The sequence below is a fragment of the Dryobates pubescens genome, chromosome 3 (genome assembly GCF_014839835.1).
Source record: "Dryobates pubescens isolate bDryPub1 chromosome 3, bDryPub1.pri, whole genome shotgun sequence".
NCBI classification, from domain to species: domain Eukaryota; kingdom Metazoa; phylum Chordata; class Aves; order Piciformes; family Picidae; genus Dryobates; species Dryobates pubescens.
In genome coordinates, this window is record NC_071614.1 from 47,321,381 (window position 1) to 47,344,787 (window position 23,407).

Genomic DNA, 23,407 nt, shown 5'->3' on the forward strand with positions numbered 1-23,407 from the left:
CCTAACCCATCGCAGTGTGCTCCCATCCAAGCCATGGGCTGACAACTGTAACTGAAGTGTGGGGCCCAACACTTGTCCTTGTTGAAGCTAGAATGCCAGAATCCAAATCTCTGTAAAAAAAATAAATAAATTAAGCAAGTAACAAGAAGCAACAATTTACAGATCTACACTTTCCAAACCATTCTGCTACACTTATTCCACGACTGAGTAACTTTTGCCAGTTTTAATGAAGTCAACAGTGGACAGCGCTTTCAGAATGAAAGCTGGCTAACACTTAACTTCAGCTTTGTCAAAACCAGCACAATTTTCAAACATGGATACGTACAAATCCACATGCATAATCTTCAAGTATTCTTCCTTATTACAGAGGGAAGTGTTCACACAGTTACTTAATGCTGCACATTAGAACAATTCTACTGGCTGCAACAACAGCATCTTTGCTGTTTGCAAGTCTGAAGCATTGCAGTATAGTTCATTTCATGAGACCGTGAGTTATACTGTCTGGTATCTCAGCACAAATTGTTTCAAGGCAGATCATAGAATGGTTTGGGTTGGAAGTGACCTTAAAAATCATATACTTCCAACCACACTGTGCCATGGGCAGGGACACCTTCCAGAGGCTAGGTTGCTGAAAGCCTCCTCCAACCTGGCCTCAAACACCTCCAGGAAGGGGCTATCCACAACCTACCTGGGGAACCTGTTCCAGTGTCTCACCACCCTTACCGTAAAGAATTTCTTCCTAGCATCCAATCTAAATTTACCCTCTTCAAGCTTCAATCCATTCCATTTTTTTTTAAATGCATCCCCCATTTTTGTTTCTGCATGGTTTAGTTGATTGGGTAGTGTTGGATGATAGGTTGGACACGATGATCTCGAAGGTCTCTTCCAACCTGGTTTATTCTATTCTATTCTAAAGCCTCTACTTCATCTTATTCATAGAATCTTCAGTGACAGGACTAGACTGGTGCCACAAAAAGAACCCAACACATAAACACAATCATATCACAATGTATGCCACAACCTAACAGTGAAAATTAACTCAGGCTATTGAAAAAAAAATTTATTAAGATTTTTTCCCCCCCCAGGAAGGATTGGTACTACAATCAATATAACCATTTAATCAGTCAAGTATGTCTGTTTTAGGCAGGCACAACATTACAAAACAGGCAAGTACAATGCCTAATTAAGCAAATACAGTCTGAATATCTATTAGTCCACTAGTTCTGAAAACAGAATTATCAAATATGCACCAGGGAAAAAGATGAATTATTTTAGTTTCTCTTTGGCATACTTATCAGGACAATGGATTAGTTACAAAAGTCTGCTATTGCTGCCAATGTTGTGAAGGAATTGAAAAAAAACAACAAAAAACCACCAAAACTGAATGGAAGATTGTATGTCAGAACTCACTTTTAGGACTTGGGTGATCTGGCTAACATATTGGAAGAGGTGATAAATGGCAGTTCAGCTGCAGTGCTTCACAAGGCAGACAAGGATTACATTGTTTTAGAATGCAGTTTTGTTGAAGGTATAAAAAGGATTAGAGTAAATTTATGCACAGGACATACATATTACACACAGTTATATAAATACCCATGCTGTGGCTGGACTTTAGGAAGTTGCTTTATCAATAAGAAAGCTAGTATCAGACCTCCCAGCATCCATTTAATACACATTGCACTTTGCATCCAGTAATATGTTCATTTATGTACCTCTCTTAAAAATAGATTTAAAACAGAAGTGAAGAATAATAGCGAATCTTTCCATAAACTTCTTATTTACATTGCAATATTCCATTATACATAAAGACTGCCCTTAGAATACATCATCTTCATATAGCTTTTTGTAATAGATACAGCTTGAAGATATTAACATCTTAGTTTGGGAACAGAGAAATGACCTATAAGACTATTTAAAAACAGATCTAGCCTTAATTTTGCTCTAGTTTGTTTCACTGAAACCATTCTTTGCCAAAGAAAAATAATAAAATCCTCCTTCTTGGGGAGGAAAAATAACAACCCATGTTTAAGCCTCCTCTGGATTCCCTTAAATCAATGAGGAACTCAGAAATCATGATTATTTTTGTATAATTATATAGCCACTTCAAAGACTTCTTAGTTTCAAATTTAGAGCATGAATGACAATTGTGACCATTATCTTTAAATTCACAATTTAACTTTCAGTTATTTTTCAAACATAAAACAATGAAAATGAGATCATTAATCACACATCATCTTCACACAACTGGGAAGAGTTCCTATTTCATTATTAGGGGGGAAAATGAACATGCACACACCCCCATTCATAGAGTGAGAACATAAACTACAGCAGCACTTGTCTCAAGTTATGGTGCACATGGTTGCAATACAGGGTATAAAACAAAAGTAGAATTTCCAACATCTGTTAAAACACAAAAAAACTTATTGTACAAAAAGTAATTCACATTCTTTGCAACGAAGTGAGGAATCAGCCGTTCAGCTTTCTGGACTCTCCAGACGGCAGACTCCTCCTTCTATGGCCACGGACTGTCCCGCCACAGCTCCAGGGGGAAGCCTTGAAATATGAGTCTGGAAAAGTCAAGAGAGTATTGCTGAATGAGAAGAGAGGTAAAATTATGCAGGACACAAAGCAAGCTTTTGTGTGTTGAACAATTAAGCTGTTCCATCACTGAAGTCTGAAGGCAAGCTACAAAGCAACTTGAAAAGCTGCAAATAAACTGGGTTGTTGGTTTTTTGTTTTTCTTATTTTGTTTGCATTAATGTTTAACACATGAAGAGAAGGACCATGACAGATGTGTAGAAAAGGTAAACTGGATGACTCAGTGCACTGAAAATAGAAGAAAAGACTATCTAGTGGGAAGGCAAAAAAGAAAAGTAACTGTGGTATTTCATGGTTTATAAGTCCGTTTTTCAGGGAGATTCAAAAAGTTTAGTAGTGCATACAGAAGCATACCTTACAGAAGTTTTAGACACAATAAACTATTTGACAGAGCTAAACCAACACGTCAGAGCATAAGGCAACTGTGATGATGAGGATGCAACGACATGTCTCTGCAAAAAAATACCTACTTCCCTACCTAAAAAACCCAGGGATTCCCCCTAAAACATTTATTGCCAGCTGTCAAACAGACCCAAAGAGCAACTGTTTCTGTCCACAGGCATCTTTTCCATGGAGAAGTTTTAAAAGCAGGCCTTTGAGATGGCTCTGTAATGTTTCAGACAGAAAGTGGACATGTGTGTGTGTGTATACACAAAACTTCAGCTTTTAACTCTATTGTAACTCAGTGACAATACAAATTAATTTAAAATCCCTAATATTCTGAGGTACATTTTATTACTGATGAGCAAAAGCTCTTTTCTGGTCTGTTAATTTCCCTCCAAAATGTAACTGCCAGGTTTTGGACATGTTATTTTTATAAGCTTAAATTAAAAAATGAATTAAAATGAGGACAAAGAAGTGAAGGAGGATTTTCTGATTTTGAGCGACAGACCCAAGACATTTTTCCAGGTCTATGAAAATCTCTAAATGAAAAGCAATATTAACAGCCACAGTAGAAAATTTCTTCAGTGGAAGAATGCAATATCTCACTAAAAAGTGACAATCTAAGCAAACCAGTGGCCCACTCTAAGGCAGGCATCACACAGGGATCAGTTAGAATTATTAGCAGATCATTATAGCAATCCTATAGAAAACCAGAGAGGCCCACGAATGCTGCCAAGAACCATAAGAGAAGAAGCCTATTACTGAAATAGAAGAAATATTAGAACCATCATGATTATCACAAATTTGATAGTCACTTGTTTTCCATTACAACTACAACTGACCCAATTTATGTAAATTAGTTTTCTGAGCCAAGATAAGAATTAGCATTTTGCACAGGGTGGAGTCACCCCACAATCCAAAGTTAAATGCCTAATAGACTGTTATGTAATTGCAGGAGTAAAATGTGAGGCTTCATTGAAACCACATGAAATTTATAGATCCTGTTATTTATAAAAAAACATTTAAGCATATCCTAGTAAGTATTTGAGCAAGGATAAGCAGACAGTCAATATTTATCAATACATGATCAAGTAGCTAGGTTTAAATTGCTGTTCGAAACATATTTCCCATACAAAACCTCATTTCCTATAAACGGAAAAACACACTTAAAATACCAAAGACCACAAACCACTATAGACCAGCATCTGTACACATCCATTTAGAGAAACACCCAAACCTAATATAACAAAACCTTTCTTAAAGTCTTTGCTCACATCCTGTTTATTTGAATACCTTTTATGATGGAGCAAATACAGATGCTGTTTTCCACCAGCTACTACTAATTACTGTTACCAATGGCTGCCTTATATAGAACAAAAATGAGACAGATCTAAAATGATAACTGTTTAAACATTTAAATGCTTATATGTTTAAAATGTTACCAAACAAGTAATGTGAAAGAATAACATTGCCTTGTCAAGACAACTTCAGATGAACTCCCAAGTGAATTCTTATTATTTTACTTCCCTTGTTTTTAGCAATAAGAACAATCTCTAGAAAATAAAAAGATCAAAGGACATTAACTATTTTTAAATGCAGCCACAGAACTTCTTTGTAGAGTTTGTTACATTTTTAGATCCCAACGTCATATTTTACATTAAGTCCAGATTTTAGGTTCTGATTTTTAAAACAGAAAAATAAAAAGCAAGCAAAAAAGAACAACACTGGAAAGCTTTTAATTGAATTCGATTAGTCTGTCAACTTCACACATCTGGGGGAAATTGTGCCTGGAAGAACAAAAACAGGAAAAGAACAAGTTTTACTGAATTAGTTCTCCACTCAGCTTCTTGGAATCCTCTGTTTGAGGAAACCATAGGCCAAGGAAAGGTAGATAAAGAATGACAGGGCAATCCACATCTTAATTCCCTAAAGAGCAATTTTACTGTCCTTAGAATAATCTAATTTGATTTGCTTACCTAGAGAAAAAGGAAAGGTTGCTGAGGGCCTAGTAGGAGCAGATGTCCTGATAGCTAAGAGACCAGTTAGTTACCACAGATCTTTCTTTGCAGCTTAAAGGAGGAACCTCATGTCCACAGATCAAGAGGTAGAAAGATAAGCATTATATGAACTACTTAACTTTGCTTCTCACCCTTCCATAAAGCACAATCAATCTAACCACCTTCAGACACTGATTCTTGCTCCATGTACTTGCCTCTTTTCCTCCCAACCAAACCAAAATCAGTGAGCAACCAAATCCAGTGCTGTAGATACATGGAATATTACTATCTCCCCAATCTTTCTGATGCACAGTGGAAAGTTTGCCACAACCCTTCAAGTCCTACACTAATAGGTCTTTGTGCCCTGCAAAAAGTATGAACTGCTAAAGGAACAATACATAATTCCATCTTTTTGTCAAGAACATTTGGTCTACTTTTCAAGTTAGACATTTTTCATATACTTCTTTTTTTAAACAAACAAACAAGTTGTACCAAGACTTACTTTATGTGACCGTTTGACACTGTGCCTTTAAGGAAGGGGCACACTGGCTAAATGTTTATAAAATATTTTGGTATTCTAAATGAATTTCATTGGCCAAGTAAGGTGGGAGGTGAGATTGTTAGACCCAGGGGAGCTGGGACTTTCTCTCAGTCTTCCTTTCTTCGCTGTCCCTTCCACACTGGACTGCTTCTGGGCTTCTTGCCAAGAGATAAGAACTAACTAACTCCCTGTGCTTAGGCCTCTGCTGTGCTAACTCCCCTCTTTTCTCTTCTTCTACCTCTTTGGGGGAGAAGGGAGGTAGGGGGGTGAAGGGGGCAAAGGGGGAAGCCCCCTCTGTTGGGGGTCTGGTTTCTGACTGTGTTTATTTGCTGTATATTCCTGTATATATTGTAAAATACCTGTATTTGTTGTGTTACATAGAATCTGTTTCCTTGTAAAATATACTCTCATTTCTCCGACTGAGTTTTAGCCGCGGTTTCTTTCTCAGTGGGGGAGGGAAAGCAGAGCCTTTCCTCTCAACCCACCACACTTTACTTCATGTCTCCTGGGCAGATTCTGAAACAACCTTGAGACCAACTAACCTAAAAAGACTTTTTTCTTTTCAGCCTTTAAGGAGCTACTCTCCTCCCTTTATTCACATAAAAGTATTAGTTTGTCACAACATCTTCACTTTTCTTTTTATTAAAAGCATATATACAACGTAAAATGAACTAAGCTGAAGCCAAAACATAGACAATGCTGCATGAGAAAACAGAAATGAATCAAAAGCTGCCAAGAGGACAGAGTACAACTACCAGATGGCAGCACACTCAGTTCTTAAGCAAATCTAGGGAGTACTTCATGTGTTTAGCTTTCTTATTACATACTCAGGATGTACTTTAGACTAAATAATTTCTAAAACAAACTTTTTCCATTCATTACCCTATTGAGATGAAATATAATGAAAGACTAAGGCCATCATGCACAATGAAAAAGCTTTCTGCTGCCTTTTCGAGCAAAAGAAGTACCACCAAAGCCATTTATTTTTCAGAAATTCAAATCACTCAGAAGTCTACAAGCTTTCCAGCTGGGTACGTGCTGCCATCAGGAGAACAATCTGCCCCCCTGTTCTCTATTTATATTTCCTAGGCAGTAATGGGCTATTACAGGAACAGCCAACCTCTGCTGCTCTGTCTCCTGGGAAGCCCTCCTCCAACATGGTTTGAATGGCAACAAGGCTGGGGAGAGGCCTTGAGCACAAGCCCCATGAGGAGAGGCTGAGGGAGCTGGGATTGTTTAGCCTGGAGAAGAGAAGGATCAGGGGTGACCTCATTGCCCTCTACAACTACCTGAAAGGTGGCTGTAGACAGGAAGGGGTTGGTCTCTTCTCCCAGGCAACCAGCACCAGAACAAGAGGACACAGTCTCAAGCTGTGCCAGGGGAGGTTTAGACTCGAGGTGAGGAAAAAGTTCTTCACTGAGCGAGTCATTCGTCATTGGGATGGGCTGCCCAGGGAGGTGGTGGAGTCACCGTCCCTGGAGGTGTTCAAGGGGAGATTGGACGTGGCACTCGGTGCCATGGTCTAGTCGTGAGGTCTGTTGGGACAGGTTGGACTTGATGATCCTTGGGGTCTCTTCCAACCTTAGTTATACTGTGATACTGTGAATGTACACCTGACATATGACAGCAAAAGTTGTCCTGCAAAATAGTAGCAGCTGCTGCTATCAAAATATCCCATGAACAACCTGTTCGGAGAAATCTTAAGAAAGAAATAAAAATTATTGTTCTTGCGGGCAAAAGGCAGAATAGAATAGAATAGAATAGAATAGAATAGAATAGAATTAACCAGGTTGGAAGAGACCTTCGAGATCATCATGTCCTATCATCCGACACCACCCAATCAACTAAACCATACAACCAAGCATCCTGTCAAGCCTCTCCCTGAACACCCCCAGTGACAGCGACCCCACCACCTCCTCAGGCAGCCCATTCCAGTGGGCAATCACTCTCTCTGTGTAAAGCATATTACATAAAGTTAAGCATATTACTATACACTATTCATGTGTCTAAAAATATTAATGTATAATGGGGGAAAACCCACCAAATTTTAAAGAAGTATAAAACTAGAGCATTATAATCTCTCTAAATACATGTGTTTAGACAGTCTAAGGTCATTTGTATTTGCATACCTGCATACACAATTCCACCCTCCTTGCTCCATTCTAAAATGTCAGCCAAATATGAGGAAAGTTCCAGAACTACTGGCTTTAGCAAGAATTCAGCCCAAAACCCTGAACTTCTCACCCCATCACAAGCCGATAATTTCCATGAAAGTCTACAAGCCAAACATTTTAACTGGCATCATAGCACTGAAGGTGCAAAATACACAAGGACGTTATTTTTATCAGAGAACTAGGAGAGCTTGGAGGGTTTTTGTTGTTTGAGGGGTTTTGGTGGGCTTGTGGTTGTTGCTGCTGGATTTTTTATTTATTTATATATTTATTTTAAGAGCTGTTTTCAAGTGAAAATTTGATCCCTCAGTCTCTGGACAACAGGGCAGACTTCAAAAAAAAAAAAAAGAAAGAAAAAAAAAAAGGTAAGTATAACAGTGACATATACTTTTCCTGTCTCATGAAGTTAAAAGACTGTCTCTGTAGTCTGAAATGAATGACTGAATTATTTGACTTAGTATTTCTCTTAACTGAAACAGGCTCAGTAAATTTTTCCACTAATTTTCAAATTAGAATTAAGAGTTCTTCCAAGATGTATACCTTCACCTAGTGAGCTCTGGATAACTGCCCTTCCCCGACAAAGGGCTTGCACAGACCTGCTAATCACAAAGTAAAACGCAGAAGCCCATCATCAGACCACCTTCAACAACGAGTAAAATCATATGCAGTCTGAAGGATGGCCAAGGGCTCAGGTCCAGCCAACATGGATTTAGGAAGGGCAGGTCCTGCCTCTCCAACCTGATCTCCTTCTATGATCAGGTGACCCATCTGGTGGACGTGGGGAGGCCTGTGGATGTGGTCTATCTGGACTTCAGCAAGGCCTTTGACACCGTCTCCCACAGTAAACTGCTGGCTAAGCTGTCAGCTCGTGGTTTGGACAGCAACACTCTGTGCTGGGTTAGGAAGTGGCTGGAGGGCCGAGCCCAGAGAGTGGTGGTGAATGGTGCCACAGCCAGCTGGTGGTCAGGCACCAGTGGTGTGCCCCAGGGATCAGTGCTGGGCCCCATCCTCTTTAACATCTTCATTGATGATCTGGATGAGGAGGTTGAGTCAGTCATCAGCAAGTTTGCAGATGACACCAAGTTGGGAACAGATGTTAGTCAGTTAGAGGGTTGAAAGGCTCTGCAGAGGGACCTCGACCGACTGGACAGATGGGCAGAGGCCAATGGCATGGCATTTAACAAGTCCAAGTGCCAGGTGCTGCACTTTGGCCACGGCAACCCCATGCAGAGCTACAGGCTGGGGTCAGAGTGGCTGGAGAGCTGCCAAACGGAGAGGGACCTGGGGGTGATGATTGACACCCGCCTAAACATGAGCCAGCAGTGTGCCCAGGCGGCCAAGAGGGCCAATGGCATCCTGGCCTGTATTAGGAATAGTGTGGCCAGCAGGAGCAGGGAGGTCATTGTGCCCCTGTACTCTGCATTGGTTAGGCCACACCTTGAGTCCTGTGTCCAGTTCTGGGCCCCTCAATTTAGGAAGGACATCGAGACACTTGAGCGTGTCCAGAGAAGGGTAACAAGGCTGGGGAGAGGCCTTGAGCACAGCCCTATGAGGAGAGGCTGAGGGAGCTGGGATTGTTTAGCCTGGAGAAGAGAAGGCTCAGGGGTGACCTCATTGCCCTCTACAACTACCTGAAAGGTGGTTGTAGACAGGAAGGGGTTGGTCTCTTCTCCCAGGCAACCAGCACCAGAACAAGAGGACACAGTCTCAAGCTGTGCCAGGGGAGGTTTAGACTCGAGGTGAGGAAAAAGTTCTTCACTGAGCGAGTCATTCGTCATTGGAATGTGCTGCCCAGGGAGGTGGTGGAGTCACCGTCCCTGGAGGTGCTCAAGAGGGGACTGGACGTGGCACTTGGTGCCATGGTCTAGTCGTGAGGTCTGTTGGGGCAGGTTGGACTTGATGATCCTTGGGGTCTCTGCCAACCTTAGTGATACTGTGATATGTATTGTGTTTGTCATGTACATCACTTCAGAGAGAAGTAATCTTGCTACATTTTAGTGTCAGTAAAGGTGAACAAATCTGACTATGACATCTAACATCTCAACAAGAAAAATGAACTGGAAATGGTCTCTCTGCCCAGAATGTTTCCTCACACTGCAAAAATGAAATGAACTGTCAGATACGGTTTGTTTGCATATTGCAGCCACAACAGTTGCTGTTGACAGCAGTTGTTTCTGATGGATGTTTTCAAACACAGCAATATGCAACACTCTCCACTGCTGTTTACCTCATATCTTGCAAAGGAATTTGTGTTTGGTTCATTAGCAAACAGAAGAAATGGCATATATAGCTTTGCGATAACCTGCCATAGCAAAAAGCTTAGTAATTCACATTACAAAAAGTAAACCTTTCTTTGGCAGACAAAGTGGCAACTGATTTGGATTACACTCAATATAACAACTAGATTTTCAGAAACTTGCTCTCCAGGTCATCTAGTTGTTATAAAACCTAAAGCCTATGAAGCGGAACTACAAAGACACATTGAAAGTATTGCAACATTTACAGTAACTGTAACAGTTATAATATTTATACACACACCTTTGAGGTCTTTTCCAACCTTGGTGATTCTGTGATTATATAGCAAATGTATACATATGAAGAACCATAGTGAGCTGACAGACTATTTCAAATACCTACACATAACACAGGACAAAACTGGCACATTGTTGGTATTGAGATTTCATTGGAAAGAAAGCACTCTGACTTCAATCACTTACTGAAAACACAGTGAAGTACCACTCTTCAAGCAAAAACATCCCCCCAACAACAACTACCCTCAGTCACTAGGACAATAGGAAAATTGGGATATCCAGGAAAAAATAATTACTGTGACATATGTGCCCACTATACTTTCTGCATGCAGAGAGCTATGGGCTGTGGGTGAAGAAACACTCCACAGACCCCAGGATAAAAGGGCTCCTGATTCACTGATGCACAACACCGAATCAAAGAAAGGCTGCCTAGCAGAACCTGGTCTCTTTTGGTCTCTTCTCCCAGGCAACCAGCACCAGAACAAGGGGACACAGTCTCAAGCTGTGCCAGGGGAAGTTTAGGCTTGAGGTGAGGAGAAAGTTCTTCACCGAGCGAGTCGTTCGTCATTGGAATGGGCTGCCCAGGGAGGTGGTGGAGTCACCATCCCTGGAGGTATTCAAGAGGAGATTGGACGTGGCACTTGGTGCCATGGTCTAGTCATGAGGTCTGTGGTAACAGGTTGGACTCGATGATCCTCGAGGTCTCTTCCAACCTTAGTGATACTGTAACCTTCAAGTGATGCAGTTGGTATGTGAACTCATGCTGCAGACATACACTACACTGTCATTTCACTCATAGAATTGTTTTGGTTAGAAAAGACCTTTCAGATGATCAAGTCCAAAGACCATCTAACTACCAAGTCTGATCACTTAACACCACATCTCTACATCTTTTCAAAGGCACCCTCAGTCAGTTTGCATATGACACCAAGCTGGGAGTGAGTTGATCTGCTTGAAGGTAGGGAGTCTCTGCAGGGAACTCAGGTAGGGGACATGAACAGGCTGGATCCACAGGGTAAGGCAAATAGGATGAGGTTCAACAAGGCATGGTGCGAGGTCCTGCACTTGGATCACAACAATGCCATGAACGCTCCAGGCCTGGGGGCAGAGTAGCTGGAAACTGCTCAGTGGAAAAGGATCTGGGGGTGTGGGTCAACAGTTACCTGAAGATGAGTCAGTGTGCGCCCAGGTGGCCAAAAAGAGCCAACAGCATCCTGGCCTGAATCAGCAATAGTGTGTCCAGCAGAACCTGGGAAGGGATTGTCCCCCTGCACTGGGCACAGATGAGGCCACACCCCAAACACTGGACTCAATCCTGGGGCCCCCACCCCAAGAAGGACACCGAGGTGCTGGAGCAGGTCCAGAGAAGGGCAACAAAGCTGGTAAAGGGTCCAGACCACAAGTCCTGTGAGGAGTGTGTGAGGGAACAGGGGCTGTCCAGCCCAGAGAAAAGGAGTCTGAGAGGAGACCTTCTGGCTCTCTACAAGTCCCTGAAAGAAGGTTGGAGCATAACAAGAGCCTTAAAAAGCAGTCCCTTGAGGTCTATAGCAAGAAGCTTTTTGTTTGCTTTGGTGTTTCAGGATGCACAATTCATAGGTTAGAGTATTATGAGTCCTGAGATAACCAATGACCTTGCTTCAGCTGCACCTGGAAGGTCTCCTTTCTTGGACTTTACTTTGGCTCACAACTGGCACTATTGACCTTCACAGAGCTTCAGGAAGAAACTGAAAAGCTTCTTTTCCTTTGCAGTGGTCTCCATTGGGCAAGTAGACATGGAATACAAAGATAGGAAGACTATGTAACTAAGAGGAGTCAGTTCACTTGTAACCTACACACCAATCTCCTTCCCATTCCACATTTACGTATAAAAATGACATTATGGGTGAATTCAAGGAGTTATTTCTCTGCCTCCTAAATTACATGGCAGAAGGTCTCAAAGGCCTCCATGCAAACTGACACTTATATGGTTTTATCAGATGCTACTCCAACCATTAAGACTCTAAATATTGCACATCTCCTGCAATAGTACACACAGAACAGCAGAATATGGCTGTCTTCCCAATGGTGAAAACACAATTGCTCAGAAGTTCTTGGAATGTAAACTAATCAGTTCAGGAACATTGGAAGTGATTAACTGAAAGCTGCCAGAGCTCACAGTTCCAGTAAATGGCCTTCTTAGCTGATGCTATGATCAGCTGTTGGATCTATCACAGATATATTAAAAGACTCTGGAAAGTTGTTCTGAAGACTAGTGCCTCTGAAAGGAAAGAAAGTTTGGGCAGAAATCTGGAAGAGATAACTGCTTATCAAAGATCCTGAATTCATATCAAGTAATCAATGAGTCAACATCACAAGAATGAAAAGGAATAAACATACCTCCTCAGATTATAAGGATATTTCATGTCCTAGTCCTTCAATCTAGAAGTCTTAACCTTTACTGACACAGCAGTTACTGATACAAAAGGAGCTGCTTAAGTGCCGAGGAAGTTCAGGTAGTGTTTACCATCATAGTACAGATGGTATTTCCTAGCTATTCTCATGATCATTGACAGAAACTTTCACAGCAGCCTCGAATATTTTAAGAGGCTCACTTACAACTACACATAGTTGAGTGTCAGCTCATTCTACCATCATACAGGTAGCAATGCAGGAACTTGCTTCAGGTGATGTCGGAATGTCCGTTTTTCTTCCCAAAGAATAGGCCTAATGTTGAAACAATCAGTTATGTTGTTGCTTCAGGAAGGAAGTTTGAGACTGGCAACTATATCTGTCCCTTAAGCTCGTCATAGCTGAGGCTCCCAGGAATAACCCTGGGCAAGTTGCAGGAATAGGTGGTCTAGATAAGTTTCAGCTGAAAAGTATTTTTTCCTTCCAGAACTAATATGTGACAAACACTGGCATCAAGTGATTATGGAACTGCTGACATCAAGAGGAAAGACAAGAAAGAGTACAGCTGAACCAGCTGCTTGTGGAAGTGATCTAGAGGTTCAGGGACATGAGAACCAGAGGGAAGCCAATAACATATCATAGAATGGTTTGGGTTGGAAGTGCCACAGAAATCATCTAGCTCTAACCCTCCTGCTGTGGATTCCACTAGACCAGGTTGCTCAAGGCCTCATCCAATCTGGCCTTGAACACCTCCAGGGAGTGGGCATCCACAGTCTCCCTGGGCAAGCTGTTCCAGTGTCTCACCATCCTCACTTTCTAATATCCAGTCCAGCAACCATGCAGGTAGCAAAGATGATATTGCCAGTGCTAGCAGTGGTGGAGGAACTGAAACACTTCCAGCATTGGGAGGGCTAAAGGCAAGTAAGTAATAGGACATGCAACCAGAGATGACTGTGTCAGCAATAAGGTGTGAACTTAGTTCATCTGGCAAGCCTCCACGGTATTTTTAAAGTTCAAACAAACATTGTAAACCAACGTTCTACAGGAAGCAGTGACTTTTCCAGGCAACTGGTTTTCCAAAAACAGACTGGTCACCTTTCCAAAATATATGCTTTAAATCAAACAGCTATTAGTCACAGTGCAAAATTGTTCCACAGCTCTTGCAGGCTCAGCCATTTCGTACTGGTGAGTTAGCATTCAGGCATTTTAGTTTGGAGGCAAGTGGCCGGCTGCAGAACCCAGTCTCTTCTAAATTGGGAGGGAGTAACCCCCTGTTGTAAGGCTATTTCCAAAACAGTATTTGGAAAGCTCATGGTGCTAACAGTCAGAAGCACTGTCAGGTCACGATGTACAAACTGCTTCAAGCCTCCAATCCCACTTTCCTGTCCCACTGTTCTTTTAAGGAGTCCCTGATAGCTACTCAGTTGAATATGCTTCTACCTCTCAAGCATACTGCTGTGTGCAGGTGTGCTTGTATCTAGTTTGTGAGTGTTGGAAGTGCCTTGTAAGAAAGAGGCCTCCTATACCTCCACAACAATGGGATCACCATTTGCTAGGTCCTATTATGAAATGTATTAACCTTCAGTGCATGAAGAATCATACTAAAATTAGACAGCAGGATCCTTTTTATCTTTACCACATACTCCTTTATGTAATTGCGATTCTAATATTAGTCCAATTAATACCAGTATGCACTTAAAAACCTTCTCACTTTCTAAACGTCTCGCTATAGAAACATGTTGTCATGTTCATTACATTGAAGCAGTCCAAGATCAGCCACTGTGACAACCCCCTGGTTTAAGAATAAAAATCAAGTCCCATATTGATGACAGAAATAAAATCTGAGGGTCTTTACTACCCTAGAACAACAAGAAAGCAAGATGCTTCCCTACAAGCTGCTGCCTGGTCATTTTTCTATGGTACTCAAGCAAGTGATATTTTATACTTCCATGAATTCTTATAACATTATTTTTATGGCAAGCACTCTAGATTAATTATACCAAAACAGTTATTAAAGAAAAGGATGATTTTTTTTTTCCATTTGCAATACATTGTGTTCTATTTCAAGCCCAGTTTTCCATCTATAACTTACCCCTCGCTGTAGCAGAATAAAATTCCAGCTTTTATGAAGAAGACTTTTTTTGATCAATAGAAGTCAGCAGCAAAAGCATTTGTGGTTTTTCTCTGGAAAGCATTTGAGGCCACAGACTCAAAGGAGGAAGAAAGGGAGGGGGATTAACTCTTCAATAAAGGTCAAAAACATAATTTAAAAGTGAACCAAGAAGAGCAGCTGTGTCTGTCAGCACAATCAAGATTACCAGCTGGAGAATTTACCAGCAGTATGAAAACAATGCACACCAGATGTCAAATGTTGCAACTGTGAGTAGGAAAACATCTCTGGGCATGGCACTGTCATGTTAGTACTCATTACCAGACAGATTTCATATTTAGCATTTAGTTATTAATTGGAACTACCAGGAAAAAGCAGTACTATCTCCTTAAAAACAGCTTTTGAGTTTGCAGCATAAGCCAAAGGCAGGGGTGCACACTGATAATTTAACTCTGCACATTCTAATAATCCTTATTTCACTGTGAACACAGTATCGTGACTTCTAAAGTAACTAGAAAGTATCTGAACATCTGCAGCTGAGCTTGCTCTAGCTTCACTGACTTCAGTCTGAACTTTTAGCTTGATTTTGGATTCTTCCCTAACAAATCTAAAATAAATATTAAGAAACCAAGTAAAACCACACCCTATTCCACACATAATCAACTGGAAAGAACTCCACATAAACCATGAATATGAGTGCTTCAATAACAGCTCTACCAGCACTTCCTTCAGAAGTTGCTTTTTATCTTCCTCCTGCTCCTGGGGCATTCTTGTCTTTTTTTCTCTGTTTTACTCCTTGAAGGTGACGGTTCCCAATGCTTCAACAATGATTCTTGCTGTGTAGAATATCTGATGACAATTTCCTTCTGTTATTATCTCACTCACATCCTCCTTTGTATTTTTCTTTTTCAAATTATATGCACGGGGAAATAGAGAAACATTAAGGGGAGGAAGAGAGAGAAAGATTTGGAGTTTGTACTACTCTTCCCTTCCATTGTTGATGACTTAAAACTTTCTTCCTCAACCAATCCAAAAGCAGTCATTTCTGCAGAAAGCCAACAAACCCAGGCCTTCAAATTTCTCCTTCTCTAGGCTTTAAAATTAATCCTTCTTTAAATTCTACTGTCAAAACGCTGGAAGTCTTTCTTGCTATTATCTGCTGATACAAACTTCCTGCCTCCCTCATTAGTTTAACTGTATCAGGCAAATGCCTCTGTATTGTGGCTCTTTCCGCAAGCATGCCACTTTAACCAGTTCTGAGTGTTCACTTTAATATTGACAGCTGTACATTTATAGAAGTCTACAGAAATTATTACTTCCTCTCTGCTTTCAGCTTCTCCCATTTCATTCTCATTATCCACGCACCCCTCCAAAATGCTCTAGGTTTTTACATTACAAAACTTGCCTTTTCCTCCATCTAATGCTATACTCCTAAGAGTATGTGGCTCTCATCACTAGTATTTCATGGTAAGCACTTTTCCATTGCTGAACTCGGTTTTTAACATATTCCTTCTCCCATTACAGAAAAAAAAATAAATTAGACCCCAAGAAACTAAAAGAATCATAAGTGTTATTACCCAAATTGTTTACCATGGAGGCTATTCCAGAAACTACCCTTGAGGTTATAGATCCTGTCTGTTCTTCCTTCGTGTAAATGCTTTACGTGAAGGAAGATATGCCCACAGGAAAATATCACACTACCCAAAACAGACAGTATAACTGAATCAAGCACTATATTAATACAATATTGTATTAGTACACAACAGAAGAAATAGAAATGTTTTTGTGCAGCTTATCCTGACATAATAAATGTTAGCATGGATTTGCTAGCTGCTGCAGTTGAAGAATTAGAAATGCCCATCAATAGATATATTTCACTGCTTATGCATCCATTACTACTTCCATCTTCTTAAAGACAGAATTTTCTTTTACAGATTTCATTATTATCATATAATGTTCTCCTTAGCTTCTGCACTGTATTACAACCTATTCTTCATGGCTTACCTTAGCTTTGCCATCCTGTGCAGACATATATCCTACACACATGCTCTCTGTTGTATGGCTCCACAGGAATTCCACTACAAAGGAAAATGCAAGAAGTCACAAAAACTGCTTTGGTTTAAAAGATAAGATGTAATTTAACAAGGCTGGAATCCTGAGAACCAAATATAGCTTAAAATACAATTTGGGATAGAACAAAAACCCCCAAACTTAAAACCAGAACCTGCTTATCAGAACAACTGAATCTCTAAAGAAACATCTATCATACAAAAAAAGATTTTCCAGCACTATTTGCACATAAGCACTGCACACCCAGAATGAGAATGTTACTTGAATGATAGGGAACCTCCAAGATGAGAAACACAACAGCTGTAATTACACTTAAAAGATAGGGCCAGCTTTTAAAGCAGAGACCTGTTCTACCCATAAAGTAGAAACAAATGTAATTTACATTTCCTTGCCTTCAACTCAGACATAATCACGCAGCAGCGTATAAGCCCAGAGAGCATCCAAGGATTCTGTAGAATTCAACTTCTGCAGGGTTTTTCCTGTATGCTACTTGTGCAGTTAAATAACAAAATTTCCTTTACCTATTGGGAGCCACATATGTATGTATTTATCTCAGTTTTGTGAAAAAATGCTGGCTATTATTGGCTATTCTGTTGATAGTGTTAGAAAAGTCTGCCAAGATGAGACCTTAAAAAAAAAATAGAGCAGGCACGAAGAACACGTGGTGAAAGCAAAATAACCCTGTAAAAAAAGCAGGAGAGATGTCTGATGGAAGCAGAACAGGACTGCAGAATAAGCAAGAAAGGTATCTAGCAAAACTAGAGCAGGACCTAGTCCCACAACCAAGCTGAATTGTATCATGAGCATATGCAATCAACCCCTTTGGAGAGAGTGTAAAAAGTAACAAAGATAAGAGTCAAAAATGGAAGATGCAGAAGAAGTGAGCCTGTTTTGATTTCACCTTTCCTATCAAAGCACTCTCAGTTTGACCCTGATCAACTTGACCTCTAGCACTAGCTATAGAGTATCAGCTCTCTGGTACTCTGTACTCACAGAGTAGTATGTAAAAGTTGTCTTTGTAGTGATAACAAATAAGAAAATCACTGCTAACATGTACTGTTAATGTATGTTAACCCACTAAACTGTTGTTCTCAAGTTTTAAAGTGGCCTAATTTATCAGTTGTTTCAACAGTGATCTTTAATTCCCCAGTACATACACAGATATGGATTTAGGAAAAGCAGGTCCTGCCTCTCCAACCTGATCTCCTTCTATGATCAGGTGACCCGTCTGGTGGACGTGGGGAGGCCTGTGGATGTGGTCTACCTGGACTTCAGCAAGGCCTTTGACACCATCCCCCACAGCAAACTGCTGGCTAAGCTGTCAGCTCGTGGCTTGGACAGCAACACTCTGTGCTGGGTTAGGAACTGGCTGGAGGGCCGAGCCCAGAGAGTGGTGGTGAATGGTGCCACATCCAGCTGGTAGCCAGTCACCAGTGGCGTCCCCCAGGGATCGGTGCTGGGCCCCATCCTCTTTAACATCTTCATTGATGATCTGGATGAGGGGGTTGAGTCAGTCATCAGCAAGTTTGCAGATGACACCAAGTTGGGAACAGATGTTAGTCAGTTAGAGGGTGGAAAGGCTCTGCAGAGGGACCTCGACCGACTGGACAGATGGGCAGAGGCCAATGGCATGGCATTTAACAAGTCCAAGTGCCGGGTGCTGCACTTTGGCCATGGCAACCCCATGCAGAGCTACAGGCTGGGGTCAGAGTGGCTGGAGAGCTGCCAAACGGAAAGGGACCTGGGGGTGATGATTGACAGCCGCCTAAACATGAGCCAGCAGTGTGCCCAGGTGGCCAAGAGGGCCAATAGCATCCTGGCCTGTATTAGGCCTGTATTAGGAATAGTGTGGCCAGCAGGAGCAGGGAGGTCATTGTGCCCCTGTACTCTGCATTGGTTAGGCCACACCTTGAGTCCTGTGTCCAGTTCTGGGCCCCTCAGTTTAAGAAGGACATCGAGACACTTGAGCGTGTCCAGAGAAGGGCAACAAGGCTGGGGAGAGGCCTTGAGCACAAGCCCTATGAGGAGAGGCTGAGGGAGCTGGGATTGTTTAGCCTGGAGAAGAGAAGAATCAGAGGTGACCTCATTGCCCTCTACAACTACCTGAAAGGAGGTTGTAGACAGGAGGGGGTTGGTCTCTTCTCCCAGGCAACCAGCACCAGAACAAGGGGACACAGTCTCAAACTGTGCCAGGGGAGGTTTAGACTCGAGGTGAGGAGAAAGTTCTTCACTGAGCGAGTCGTTCGTCATTGGAATGTGCTGCCCAGGGAGGTGGTGGAGTCGCCGTCCCTGGAGGTGTTCAAGGGGAGATTGGACGTGGCACTTGGTGCCATGGTCTAGTCATGAGGTCTGGTGGGACAGGTTGGACTTGATGATCCTTGGGGTCTCTTTCAACCTTAGTTATACTGTGATACTGTGATATTTTTATATATATTCAGACACACTCCCACTCAGCCACAAGACAAAATTCAGATGAACAGCACATTATCTGTACGTTTAGCTCCCATCCAGTAGAGCCTTATGAACTTCCTCACTGTATTCTTGCTGCTCTATGTGACAGCCATTTTGCTTTCTGTTCATTAAGTACATAATTTGGAAGAAGTAAAAAGAAAGAAAGAGTAGCTGATTGGAATTTGAAGTATTTCATAGAACACTCTAAAAGGCTTTAAAAGTGCACCTTTGTATAAATTTGTCTTTTGGATTACAGAAGTCTTACAGGAATTATGTAAGATGCTATGAAAAGCTACTTCCAGGTATTTCTTCAGAAAAATACTTCTAAATACTGCAAAAAGCAGCATGGTTTTAAAACTCTTACTCATTCCTTCTCCTCATGCTCCTCTAATATGCTTGATGAAGGTCACAGTATGCTTGTATGCTTATCCTTTGAACCATTTATCCTTGCATAGCAATTAACCAAGAGTAGAAGACCAAAGTTTAGAAAAACCAAACAAGACTGAAGAAGATTCTGCCAAATATGTAGATAGCACCATAAAAGAAAAATGAACTTCATTTAGATACGGGCTTTGCTCCCCCATAATAGATTCACAACTGGCACCTCCAAAGGTTGCTCAAAAATTTTCAGACAGAGAAACATATTGAGTGGGATGTAACTGTGCTCAACGAGGCCAACCTCTGCTTAGCACACTAGGGGTTCAACTGTCAGTGAAAGCATTCATTTTTTTGGAGACAAATTTAACCTTATCTTTCGGTTTGGAGAAGCTGGGCAACAGTTCAGGCCAAATACCCTCAAAATATTACTTCTTTGCCTCCCACAACTAGCTATATTCTTTCAAGTTCTACATAATTTTTCCCATCTACATTGTCCACCACGGTTAATGTGTACTAGTATGAAACATAGTTACTGTAAGCAATGGAACTACAATTAAAATCCTACTCTACATACTTATCTAAAGACATTTCACATATTTCCAACCACTTATGTATTAAGTTTCTTGCAGCTTGTTTCAGCAATTCAAAAAGTAGATTAAAAAAAAACACCCTGTAACAAACATAAGATTTCATAATTCTATACATTGAGCTTTCTGATATTATGCAACATATTTTCAGTTTAAACATCAGAAACACTAAGAATGTTTAATTACATATATTTAAATCAACATACACCACAAGGCTGGTGACACAATGTTAGGATTTAGCAGGACAAAAGCAGTAATGAATTAAAACAATAGCCTACAGATTAAAATAAAACTATGCAATTCAAGAATTAGCAGGTAAGACGCTACAACTTGTCTTAATTTACAAAGCTAAAAGTAGGTAATCACATTTGTCATGTCAGATCTTAAAAGACATGAATGCTGCTTCAAATCTGTAATGCTGCGGACAGCAACTTACGAAACACTTAGGGAAAAAATAATAAAGCAGGGGATTTTACAAAAGAAAAAACTTTAATTCTTGTAGCATAACATAAATATGTATTAGACAAATCCATGAGACCCAATACATAGGCACATAGCACAACCAGACATATGCCCACATCTGAGGAGCACCACAGTAAAGGAGATGGTACAAGTTTCATGCTGAAATAATTCATAGGTCCCCAGTCTCAAATCTTTGCCTTCAAAGAGGAACATGGGCTTTACTGTCTCTGGGTTTTATTTCCACCCACCTCTACAGTGCTCGGTTTGCTCATCATTTCTCTACAACAAACTGCATGATAGTAGCAGCGAGACAGATGGAGATCTTGTTTCTAGGACATGAATGAAGTGTTGTAAAGCTCAAAGCCTTCTGAACCAGTCAGCCACCGATGAAGTCTAAGTACAGAGTTCTGTTGATCTCAATATAACAGCAAGTACTTCTATTGTCTGAATACGTAAGGAGTAACTACAACTCATCCAAAAAGATTTTGCTTTAGCATAAGAAAAAATTTCTAACAGTAAAGAAATTCCCATCCAAATTTTCAAGTTCTCCCCCAAACATTCACATTCTCAGCTGCAAAAAGAAGGAACAAATGGGAACAGATAGAGCTTTTAAGTGTATAAACCACTGAGAAACAGTAAATAGTCCTATGCATTATCCTTTGCTAAAAATGCAGAGCATATGCTGCCTCACCACAAGCAACCATTATTTCTAGGCCATGGTTTTAGAGGGATTCCACACACTCCTCTGAGTCACAGTTCTGCTCAGAAATAACCAGTCTGAAAGAATGCTCTTTTCCGTGGTTTTAGAGAACAAAGCTGACACTACTAGACACTTCCTAGAGTTTTACCATATCAAACAATTTCAGCTCCTTTTTGTTTCCTCTGTGGCCTTTGAACAATGGTAACTATGCACAGACACCTTTTATTTGATCTTTCACTTGGAGTTAGCACCTAGCTCAAGTGAAAACAAGGAAGATTACCTAATAAAGTTGGCTTCTCCTGTGATGACTCAGGCTCTGCTGAACACCTGCAAGACCGAAGAACTATCACGCCTCCGAGAACACCATCTTCATTGGCTAGAAATGGTGAACCTGGGTAAAATCATTGGGGAGAATTACTTGCAGCAGCAATTTTTTTGTTTCTATTTGGTATTATTACCTTCTTTTTTTTTTTCCATTTTACTTTCCTGTCTTGGAATTTTAACATTGTCACACAGGGTTGAAAAGACTGCCAGATCTTCCACAAAACCAGCAGTTACATTTTTTTCTAGTGCTTTTAAGGAGTAACTTCCTAAATAGTGACCTACCAGTAATCCAGAAAGGAAAATGATCTACCTGGAATAAAAAGCATATTGGAAATTACATTTGCAAGTGCAAAACAAGTTGCTCATGGATCAAGGGAAATAATAATGAAGAATGGGACATCGAGCTGAAAGAAACTGTGTCTCAGCATTTTGTTTTTTCCATAGTATAATTCATATAAAGATGGTTATATACACACACAAAAATTTATTCAAGCCAACTTGGGTCACTTTTACAGTTCATTCATTTTTCCCAGCTTAAAGCACTTTGTACAGAGACATCATCAAACTGCTATACATTGTCTTCCTTGCTGGTTTATGAATGTTAGCAGAAAAGCCAAAACACATCCTACAGTGGCTTTTTAAAATTTAGGACATATGTTATAAAAATGTCTTCTATCAGAAGCTGGAAAAGTTTTAATGCTAGCTGAATCAAGTCTAAGTATTCTTATTCTGGTTTGTAATTTGAAAGATTTCTATAGCTTTAAATGTGGAAACAATGGTATGATGGACATATGATTTAAAATGCCTTAAGCCACAAAATTGCACTTAAGCCCCAAAACACACTAATCACACATTTGCAATACACTGTGATTTAAAGAGAACATAAAATAGCAACAGGAATTTCGTGTTTCTTTTGAATTGTTTCTTTCTCTATAAATTAATATACTATGTCTAGTGTACAGACATTGTAAAAGGAATTGCTGGCCACAAGAGCTTCAGGGCAGATCTACCCACCAGCCTCCTTCAATTTGCTCACAGCTATTCATGTGAAGAACATTACTCCTTCAATGCAAATAACAACAAACAACACAGAAGAAAAAAAAATAGCAACACAAAACCAACACAAGCAACCAAAACCAATGCACTCCCACAACCCCAAACAACAAGAACCAACTTCAAGCTTTACTGTAAGAAAAACTAAAAGCTTTATCATGTTCTCACTCAGCACAAGAGCAACCATGTTCAAAAGAGATACAAGGCTGTCTAAAAACACAAGATGGATGTTCTTTATGATGAGAGTGGTAAAATGCTGGATTAGGTTGCCCAGCATTAGGGTTGTGGCCCCCTCCATGGAGACTCAATGTGGCCCTAGGCCATAGCCCAGCTCACTGATGGGGTTGGACAAGATGACCTTTGAGGGTCCCTTCAAACCCAGTGCAATCTGTGAACCTGTATGCTTAAACAAACTGCACTATTTGATGTAATACAAACAGATTATTACCTGTGAAGTGTCACTTGCTTTGTAGAACAACTATTAATAAGTAGATACCAATTACACCTACTGTATTACTCACTGGTTGTGACCAAATCCCTGTGAATCAAGAACCCAACCAATCCTGACATAATAGATTACAAGACAGGAAAGCACATTTGGTTAAAATAGAAATGTAAGGCTTGGCAAGTTGTAAAGAGTTATACCACCTAAATCAAAATCT

The 23,407-nt window shown here is 40.6% G+C and overlaps 1 protein-coding gene across 1 annotated transcript in view; it reads right to left on the bottom strand.

The window, feature by feature from the left end:
* Positions 1-1,077: 1,077 nt before the first annotated feature.
* The window catches only part of TASP1 (taspase 1), an 87,301-nt gene continuing 64,971 nt past the window's right edge, over positions 1,078-23,407 (bottom strand). Inside the window, exons 13-15 of the mRNA XM_054180103.1 lie at positions 21,649-21,759; positions 16,725-16,798; positions 1,078-2,567 (exon numbers count right to left, since the gene is read on the bottom strand). Coding sequence (XP_054036078.1) covers positions 2,475-2,567; positions 16,725-16,798; positions 21,649-21,759 — 278 coding nt within the window. The 3' untranslated portion in view covers positions 1,078-2,474. The remainder of the gene's footprint in view (positions 2,568-16,724; positions 16,799-21,648; positions 21,760-23,407) is intronic.